The sequence below is a fragment of the Saccostrea echinata genome, unplaced genomic scaffold (genome assembly GCF_033153115.1).
Source record: "Saccostrea echinata isolate AGI-Se365-2 ecotype Australia unplaced genomic scaffold, CSIRO_AGI_Sech_v1 ptg000023l, whole genome shotgun sequence".
Taxonomy (NCBI): domain Eukaryota; kingdom Metazoa; phylum Mollusca; class Bivalvia; order Ostreida; family Ostreidae; genus Saccostrea; species Saccostrea echinata.
In genome coordinates, this window is record NW_026889772.1 from 9,868,638 (window position 1) to 9,879,045 (window position 10,408).

Below are 10,408 nucleotides of genomic sequence, written 5' to 3' on the forward strand. Positions count from 1 at the left end.
TAGTACATTTATGCTGTGAGGAGAGGATTTAGTAAATGTGTGCTGTGTGAAGATCTATTTCATGTATGCTGTGAGAATAAGATCTAGTACATGTGTGCTGTAAGAAGAAGATCTAGTACATGTGTGCTGTACCAAGATCTAGTACATATGTGTTGTGAGAAGAAGATCTAGTATATGTGTGCTGTGAGAAGAAAATATAGTACATGTGTGCTGTGAGGAGATCTTGTACATGTGTGTTGTGAGAAAAAAATCTAGTGCATGTGTTTTGTGAGAAGAAGATCTAGTACATATATGCTATGAGAAGAAGATCTAGAACATGTGTGCTGTGAAAAGATCTAGTATGCATATACTGTGAGGAGATCTAGAACATGTTTGCTGTGAGAGGATTTAGTACATGTATGCTGTGAGGCAAGGATTTAGTACATGTATGCTGTGAGGCAAGGATTTAGTACATGTATGCTGTGAGAGGATTTAGTACATGTATGCTGTGAGGCGAGGATTTAGTACATGTATGCTGTGAGGCGAGGATTTAGTATGTGTATACTGTGAGGAGATCTAGAACATATTTGATGTGAGGAAATGATTTAGTACATGTACGCTGTGAGGAGAAGATTTAGTACATGTATGCTGTAAGAAGGAGAAGCTCTAGTACATGTATGCTGTGAGGAGGAGATTTAGTACATGTATGCTGTAAGAAGGAGAAGCTCTAGTACATGTATGCTGTGAGGAGGAGATTTAGTACATGTATGCTGTAAGAAGGAGAAGCTCTAGTATATGTATGCTGTACTTGATTTGAGGCATCTGTAGTACTCTAAGATCAATTGTAATGTCTTAATACTAACATAAAAAATAAGGTACATAAATAAAATTGGAAAATATTCCTTCAATCTTATTATCCTGTAGCAGGTCTGGTGAATGGATGCCTATACTTCGTGTTGTGATTTATTTTAGTTTGTTCCTACTTTCTTAATATCTTGAATATATTTATAATTTGGAATGAAATATGAACATAAGTAGGTACATATGTATAACAATAATACATGTATCAAACACACCAAGTTTATAAATCCTAAATGTAAATTCCCCCAACCTAACTAGCCTAATCTAAGTAATTTATTCAATTAATTAATATTTATTATATTATTAGAATTTTTGGAAAAAAAAATTACATGTAACCTGCATGGTTTTTACTTACATAACCCATTAAATGAAGACAACATAAAACCTTACTTTCATTACAATTTCCTTAAAGTCTTGATTGAACATTTTTCATAGTAAAAATATGAATAGGCTATGAAAAAAGTATTAGTTTGACTGGTATTCGTAATTGTAGCCACCCTGCAATTATTAAATCTTTCCTTTTTTTTGGAAAAAATAAAATGGATGGTTAAGGTGAATTTACTATGGGCAAAAATAATAATGACTTGCATCTGAAGTGAACCAGTTTATTGAAAGAAACAAGTTTTAAATCATAAACTCACCAAGACTATTACATGAATAATTCCCTTAGGCTAATAAATTTATAAGATATATTTATTTTATGACACTTCAATTAACAAAAATATGAGGAGAAATATATGGCATAAAATATTGCATGCCCAGTTATTAAAATATCAGTATTTAAAAAAAAAAATCCATTTAAAGTCCAACATACAGTCTTTTGATGTGTAATGTTGACAGATATAAGAGTATCAAATTGAAATATTTGTAATGTTAAATTTTTTTTTCTGTTGACACAAAATGGACAGTAAGCCTTGCCAGTGGTGACTTGTGAGCCACTGACATCCAACATGTCTACCTAAAGACACAATGAATAACAATGTAGTGTAACAAAAGTGTTTTATATTTATCACACATTACCTTCACACATGGGGCTGCGAATACATAGTGGGATGGATTCATTTTGTAGCGTTCAATTACTCTGCAACATATAATCAGAAATTCTAGTATATGCTTATTAATTCTGATTAGCTGTTGACATAAAACACTCGCAGCAATACATAGTATAAAGAAGGCTTAGATGTTACAATATATGTATAAATGATGCTAAAAACATGACCAGTTGCACCATAGGTGTGATATAAACTACAAAAAATTCCAATTCAAAGACTATTTAAGGTCATACGCAACATATCTTACAACATACCTTACCCTTTAATAATTTTTAAAATTTTCTTGATATAAAATCATAGTACCATCTGATGTTCTTTGACAAAATCATCATACATTATCAGGGGTTTTAAATAGGTATCAAATGATGAAATTCCTTGTGATATAAAAAAAAAAATTACCAAACATAAGTATGCAGTTTCAGTTGGGTATTTTCTGGGGATGTCAAAATATTTATTTTCCTTAGTCGATTATTCGACTGCATTATTCGAACGATAGTCAAATATTCGGAACATTTTCTGAAAATAAAATTTTATTTCAAACTTCACTAGTATATGACATATTATAACTCAAAAACCTCTTTACTTAAATCTATTTAAAAGGTAACATCAAAATTAATGCAACGTAACACATGTTTATATGAAATAAATTAAGAAACCTAATTCTCCAAAAATAATGTATGATTTCCCTGTCAATCAAATTCATAAATCGGTCTGTACGTGCAGTTAGTGTCTATTATAGTAAGTATAAAAAATTGCCAGTCAAAATTTTTTTAATTCAAAGTTTATTATGAAATAAATTGGGGGAGGGGATTAATATCACACTATCCACACGTCAGGTGCCTGTAAAATTGTTAAACAGTTAGATACTGCTTATTCAATTATTGATTGCTCAGGCTATGAAGATGTCCTTAAACAGTTTTAAATGTAAGCGAATTCTTTTAATAATTATCGAAGTGTCAAAACATGACACAGCTATGGTTCGTTCTTTACATTTGAGCAGTCTTAATAATTACAAAAGATAATTGATACACGATTTAAGATCAAGTCCAATTAATTTTTACAAACAAAGCCCAGTATATTGGTGGGTAATTTATTACAAAAACGACACTATTACTGACAGATAATTGTCGCAGTAGTGAGGAACTTATAATTACTGTACTTTCTTTACGTACATGGAAAATCAACCGTTTTTTGTTGAGGAAATTAATCATCGACTTTTTTGAGAAAAGACGGTTTCTCAAATTTTGAGATGAGAATTTCATCTCGTTATCACTCTTTTGTTGCATTTATTTATTTGTAATAATATTCGAATGTCGTTTCATTTTTCGATCGTCAGTCCATTCGACTGATAGTCGAATAGTCGACTATTCGTTGACATCCCTAGTATTTTCTCAAAATTTGTTTTACAAAAGGTACAGCATCATTAGACATTATAAAAATCTCCTTCAATTATTGGAACTCTTCAATAATACAGAGAATAAAAAATAAAGTTCCAAACTACACTGCGTATGTCCTTAATTACTGTCTGCAACCTTGTTGCAAATATATGATATTAACAATTTTTCAACACAACAAATAAAATGTTGTGTACAGTAAATGATGAACAGATGAATATAACCTTTTAAGCAATACACCCATTTACAATAAAAGTACACGTACCATTATTAAATGTATAAAAGGAATTTTTATCCAATTGAATTGGTAACAATTTCTGGAGGAATAAGCCAAAAATAAAGGAAGACATGAAAATTGACTTAATCATAATGTTTAAATCTTTGATTTCTACTTGTAAGAGTAAAATAAAAGTTCGAATTTTTTAATTCTTTAAACTTAAACAATACATGTATCACTCAGTCATTATTGTATGCATAGAAAAAGAAAGAGCACACATAAATATCAATCACTAGTTCTACAGATGTAACAATAAACTTTTTCTGCTATCACTCATTCCCATCATAGCTTGGCACACTAAGACATGCAGAATAATACTTGTCCAAACAAATTGTGATTATTAAAAGAAACAAATGGTTCAAAATTTAACAAAGCATTCACTGTCATTCTTTATCAGTTTTCAAATAAGCACTTGATCACAATTAATTTCTCTCTCATCCATTTTTTGAAATTGAAGGAAAAAGTCGTAGGAAATGTTTGATGATGAAGGATCCCTCACAATAACCTGTTGGTCACTAGTCCTGTAAAGCAGAGAATTTGTTCCCCAGGGACAGGGACTGATGGGACTTGCTTGGGTCCTCCATAGTCTTCCCTCCTGACTGCACTCGGTTAAAGGATGAGCCACTTAGCTCACTGAAAGAGAAATAGAGCAAAGGTCAAAAGAAGTATGTATTAAGCTTGATAATTATGTGGTACCTGTCCAATCTTTCATTTTATAATACTGATTTTGGAATATCAATCAGTTGCTAAAATCTATATCAGAAACCAGAATTCTGTTGAGACTATAGCTCTACTGGATAGTACATGTATCAAAGGAAAAGAAAAGAAGCACCTGGACTTGAAACTGGACAGACAGACAACAGACACTTTACCATCACATAAGCTCTTCTGGATTTCAACCAGCAGAGCATAACAAGGATAAGAATATTTTAGCTTTCCCAATCAGGATAGCTAGATAGGGATGTAAAATCAAAGGAAGTGTACATCTGATAAAACAGCACTGTTTGTTCTACCTGAGCTCTGCAGGTGTTGGTCCCCCTCCCAGAGTGGGGAAATCCTCCTCACTACTTAAATTGGGAGCCGCCTTTTTCCTCCTGGGGGTGGGTCTGACTGGTGAATCAGTAGAACTAGCACTCATAGCTCCTCCCCTCATTGATGGTGGGATGTATTTACCAGTCCGTGCTGGAGTTGTGTCAGATTTACTTTCCTCCACAGGTGGTGGAGCAGCTACAATACAATACAATACAACTCTGTGTTATACATATACGTGATACCTCTGGTGAGAGATAAAATCTCCCTATATTTCAACCCCTTTTCAATTTTTTGTTGCCTCAAGATGCAACTGAAGATTCTAATGCTCAAGATACATGTATGCTAAGGATGAAAGTTGTAATAAGATATCATTACAGGTCAGCTTTGGAGTGATGTTGAGACCATATTCTATGCCCTGGATAATGGAGATATAAGTTGATTTTCCAGAACATTTAAGTCCATTGTAAATCGACACAACATAGGCTTACTGAATTGTTGGCTCAGGGAGTCCATTAATAATGCTTCTCCATGCGCTATCAGTGACTTAAACAAATTACACTGCAATTGTTTCAGTTTACTAGAACCACAGACACATTTCTTATTACCTGCAGCCTGGGGTGCTGGTTGTTGTTGAGTTGTCTGCCCCTGACTCACATTCCATGGGCCCTGGGCACCTTCTCTCCTCTCTCCATTTTCATCGCACTCCTCATCGTTTTCATTCTCATTGCCTTCGTCCTCTTGATCTGATTTATCCTTACTATAATGGGAGTAAACATAATCTTTTGTAATTGTGATGGAATAAAATTTACCATATGTATTTAATGCACGTTTATGTTTCTTACTTTAAATGATTTTCATAAAAAAATTTAATCCAAGTTTACCTTTATTCATTGGGTTGTATGTATGTTTAATAAGTACTGCATTTGAAATGTAAGTGACAAATCTACTCACTTGATCTGGAGGTTCTGAATTCTCAGCCCCGTGTAGTCTTTCTCTGTTTCTTGTTCAAAATCAACCCATTCATCATCTTCCTGAAAAGACATAAAAAAATCACATCAAATCATGCATACCATCAAGTACCTGTATAGTAAATCTCTCTATAGATATTATGGGGATTCGGCAGATGGTTAATTACTGATTAATGAACTTTATAATGTTTAATATTAAACTGGAAATATGTCCATAGAACATAATGGCCCCACCTAGGGTATAAATGCAACATGTTAATTAGTATTAGACTAGTATATGAAGTTTGATGAAAATATCTCAAATAATTTCTTTAAAACTAATTTTTTTTTACAAAATAAATAGTAAAGTCAATGGTCACTGGGAAGATCAAAGTAAAAAAAAATGGACACAAGGTATCAGTGAACAACTTTACATAAAAAATATCTTGAATAGTTTCTTTGAAACTACGCTAAATGCAAATTTCAGAAAAGTGAGGTCAAGGTCAAAGGAAAGGTCAAGGTTGAAGCAGTTGCATAGCTCTCATCAATATCTATTAGCATATGAAGTTTAATAAAAATATCTTGGATAGTTTCTTTGAAACTGAGCTTTGAACAGAGCTAAACACAAAGTGTGACGGAAGGACAGACGGAAGACAGACATGACAAACACTATATGCGGGGCATAAAAATACTGATGCACTTGAATAGCTCTTTCATCAATATGTATCAGCATATGAAGTTTGATGAAAATATCTTGAACAGTTTCTTTGAAACTGAGCTAAATGCAAAGTGTGACAGAAGGACAGAGAGAAGGATGGGATGAAAGGACAGAAGGATGGAGGGACAGAAGACGGAAATGACAAACTGGGATAGAAATTAATTTTTTTTTACCACAGGCAAATTTTAGCCTGTACATATAAAATCTACAGACTAAAATAAAGATCTATAAGCTTAAATTAAAAGAATGCTTAAATGCCTTTTCATGCTTTATTTTAATCAATAATAATACAGAGCCTACTATAGTGGGTCAGTACAGAATTAACTTTAGTGTTTGTCAGGGCCATATGGTGCAATGTTGGGTCTCTTGACCCTCATTCCATAATAAAACACCAAATTGTAGTGTCTTTTTGTACCCGATGGGAATTTGGAATTCTTGCTCCCATTTCTTAATTAAGTTTTACTTTTTCTTTGAAACATTATCTGAATGCGTAGGCGTATTGTTATTTTCATTAATGTGATCTGATGTTGGATCATCAATGTTTTTAATCAACTTGTTTTTGTGACCTTTTTGTTCAAAATTTATAATCAACTCGTTTTTGTGACCTGTAAAGCATTTGTTTGAATATGATTTTCTAAATGAATATAATAAAAAAAGGATAGAAATGGCTGCTCTAATTAGCCTCCTATCTAAGCTTTTGCATGACTCTATTTAAATAAAGTTTCAAAAAAGCAAATTACAGATTACCGAGAAAAGAAAACAGATAAGAGACAATCAAGGTCGAGAATCACCATACACTAAAAAAATTTCAAGTGTCTACTAACATGACTAATTTTACTTGCCCTTTTTAAAATCCTGTTAATTTCGATCCCCGGACAAACACTATATGCCCCGGCCATATTCATGGCATGCATAAAAATGTTGATCAAGCTGGATAGCTCTTACAAACATGTATCAGCATATAAGGTTTCATAAAGATGTTTTGAATAATTTTTTTTAAACTGACCTCAACACAATTTTAAAAAGTAAGTTCAAGGTCAAAGGAAAGGTCTAAGTCAAAAAAATGATTAAATTGAATAGCTCTCACCAAAAGTATCAGCATATAACTTTCGATAAAAACATCTGGAGTAGTTTCTTTGTAACTGGGCTAATTAAAAGACAATTTTTTGAAAAGGTTAAGGTCAAAGCAAAGGTCAAGGTCAAAAAATGCTGAGACAGTTGAATATTTTTCATCAATATGTATCAGCATATGAAGTTTGATAAAAATATTTCAAATAGTTTTTTGAAAACTGAGCTAAATGCAAAATGTGATGGAATAACAGACAAGGATAGAAGGATGGACATGACAAATGCAATATGCCTTGGCCATATTCATTGCAGGGCACAAATATATAATTTAAACTTTAAACAACGTTTATTCTGAAAACTCTTAAAATGAGCAAAATTAATACATCTGAGTGCCATTTTCATAAATTTGTACCAGGTACTTTGAAAATTTATCTGAGAACCAGGTGTTGCACAGTCCACAGGTTTGTTCTAGTCTTATCTTATTTTAAATTTTTTGTATCAGACTTTCATCACCCAGTATTCTATAAGAGGTTAGGACTGATATTGCTTGGATAACAGATACTAATAGATTCACATTTTTTTATTTAAGGATAGGTGCATTAATACATGTACTGTTCCTTGCACTTTTGTTTTTACTTCCCATAAATTTATATGATGGAACCGTAACATTTATGGACATAGTCTTGTGAACTTGGAATTCAAAATTGTGATCATGATCATGTGATCATGAGAATGTTGGAAAAATGCTTGCATAAAGTAGAGTTCATTGACCCTTGTTCAGAGTACATGAAAACTGTGAAAGATCTGACACACAAAAATTTGTTTGACAGGAAGTATACATTTATTAGTATTTATTGTTTGGAACAATAACTTTGAGATGTCCTACAAAATTTTCAGAAATCTACTTGTTACTTTGAACACTGTAAATATATGTCACTGGGACAAATTCTATTGCTAAACTGTTGAATGATAAAATATTCTACTAACTCATCAATAGTACTTGAGAAGTTTGTTTTTCACAAGCAGAACAGTTCCGCTGGAATTTTATCATAATTTGGATATTACATATTTCTATCTACCAAAATACTCAGAACATGAAAAATAATCAGGGAAACAATATATTAAATAATTTGGAATTATAATACAGAACTAGCTTGACTCAGGTCCAGCACAATACCCTGATAAAGGTATATAGCTTGATAAAGCTATATAGCTTTATCAAGGTATTACAAATATTGATCAAGGTATTTCATGTAATGAAAATACAAAAAAAATCCTTAAAAAAAAAAAATACTGAAAGTCGAGTTCTGAGTTGTTGTCAGTAAATTCACTCATGCATGTAAAGTACTCAAACACAAAGAAATCAGTATAAAATCATGTCATGTAAGGAGACATTCTTTTATGCTGTCTTTTTGATACCTGAGTACTTTTAATGCACAAGTGAACACACTGACCACAACTTATAATTCGACATTTAAATTTAATTTTTTCAGATTTTTTTGTATTTTCATTACATAAAATACCTTGATTAAGGTATTTGTAATACCTTGATAAAGGTATATAGCTCTATCAAGCTATATACCTTTATCAGGGTATTGTGCTGGACCTGTTAACTGGGGTTTTACCAGGGATGGGGTAATTGAAAAAAGTAATTGTAACTAATTATATTTTTCAAAGTAATTGAAAGTAATTTGTAATTGACCATTTTTTCAATTACTTGTAACTGAATATAATTCAGTAAAACCGTTTTACTTGAAATGACAAACTTTAAATTTTTTTTTTTTTTTTGTAATGTTATGCACTGAAATTGTTCATTAATCGATTTCTTTCAGTATCTAGGGAAGAACTGAATGTATGTTTGTTCATCCCAAATCGTGTTCAGCCTTAATGTAGTTCATCCTAATTCTTGTTCGCCCAGAGTCGGTTCGCTCTAAAATTTTAAAGTCTGTTCATCTGACATAGTCAGCTAATTTTTATAATTTACTTTGATTTCATTGAATTTCGTGAATTTTTCTCTAAGAATTTGATTTATTACAGAAATGACTTAAAATTCAACAGAAATACCGACATATTTACAACAGGGCAAATGGGATATGGTGAAAAGTATACAAGGCGAACAAGAATTAAGGCAAATGGACTCAAGTGAACAGGTAGATAGGGCGATACCTGAAGAACCAGTGACAGTGGACGGAATATTAATTACACCCACGAATCAATAAAAAGCTTGCGTCATGCTGTTCTATACTTCTAATTTTTTTTAGTTCATCATTATTGTAACCGGATAAGTCACTATCTAAGAGCAAAGATAATTTTCATATAACCATAAACAGCTCCGCAAAAAATTACCAAGTACCAACTGCTTTGTGTGTGTGTATACAACTGTATATGTTAATCTGAACACAGCATATGCAGGTGTTATACAACACCTGGACTGGCCAGACTCCTGTATTTACCGTCTTTTTCGTTTGACCCTCAGCTCCTGAAGCAGACGTTTGTGTAGGTTCGCCATCTTTCTTCTTCTTTTTCTTTTCTTTCTTGACAGAACCTAGCTCTTTTTCCTGCTGTGACAAAATGTCACCAGGGGTTATTTTTGATTTACTTTTCTTTTTACTTTTGTCCTTCTTCGCGAAAAAATCGTCAAGACTTGACTCTGCCATAACTTGTACTAATTAAATTTATCAAGGTAAAAGTTTTACATATATGTTTAAACACTCCCAAAAGTTCTATTAAATCACAAGAGTCTCCCTCCATATGATCATGCTGTCGTATCACGATGAGAATACCAATCCCGCAGCGAATGCAGAGAAGTGGGTAATTTTAGAATACCACAGGTAATAACTTCCGGATTCTTAGAAAATTATTTCATCTCTGTTTTGACACATACAAAAAGATAATATTCATAATGTTGATGATATTAATATAAAAATATATTTATTTATTTTAAATCCAAATACTATAAATACATGTATTTTGATCACCTTATGAGGTCTTGTCCCCTCCTCAATAATTTCAGACCAATTTGATATTTCTTTTATTGAAAAATGCAAAGCAACATGTAAAAATCTAAAACCTCAAAATTT

At 32.2% G+C, this 10,408-nt stretch overlaps 1 protein-coding gene across 1 annotated transcript; it reads right to left on the reverse strand.

Moving 5' to 3' along the window:
- Window positions 1–1,624: 1,624 nt before the first annotated feature.
- Window positions 1,625–10,133, reverse strand: LOC133191166 (protein CDV3 homolog). The gene is made up of 5 exons (XM_061326886.1): window positions 9,782–10,133; window positions 5,547–5,626; window positions 5,201–5,352; window positions 4,577–4,790; window positions 1,625–4,196 (listed from the first exon to the last, which is right to left on the reverse strand). Exons 1-5 carry the CDS (start codon window positions 9,983–9,985, stop codon window positions 4,079–4,081), a joined length of 768 nt encoding a protein of 255 aa, XP_061182870.1. The 5' UTR covers window positions 9,986–10,133; the 3' UTR covers window positions 1,625–4,078.
- Window positions 10,134–10,408: the final 275 nt, after the last annotated feature.

Bases quoted from the DNA above. Each gene is read 5' to 3' on its own strand.
- LOC133191166 (XM_061326886.1), bottom strand. From the start codon at position 9,985: ATGGCAGAGTCAAGTCTTGACGATTTTTTCGCGAAGAAGGACAAAAGT. The intron at 5,627-9,781 runs GTAAATACAGGA...ATGTCTTTTCAG, and splicing joins AGGGTCAAACGAAAAAGACG to GAAGATGATGAATGGGTTGA. The intron at 5,353-5,546 runs GTGAGTAGATTT...CTCCCATTATAG, and splicing joins ATTCAGAACCTCCAGATCAA to TAAGGATAAATCAGATCAAG.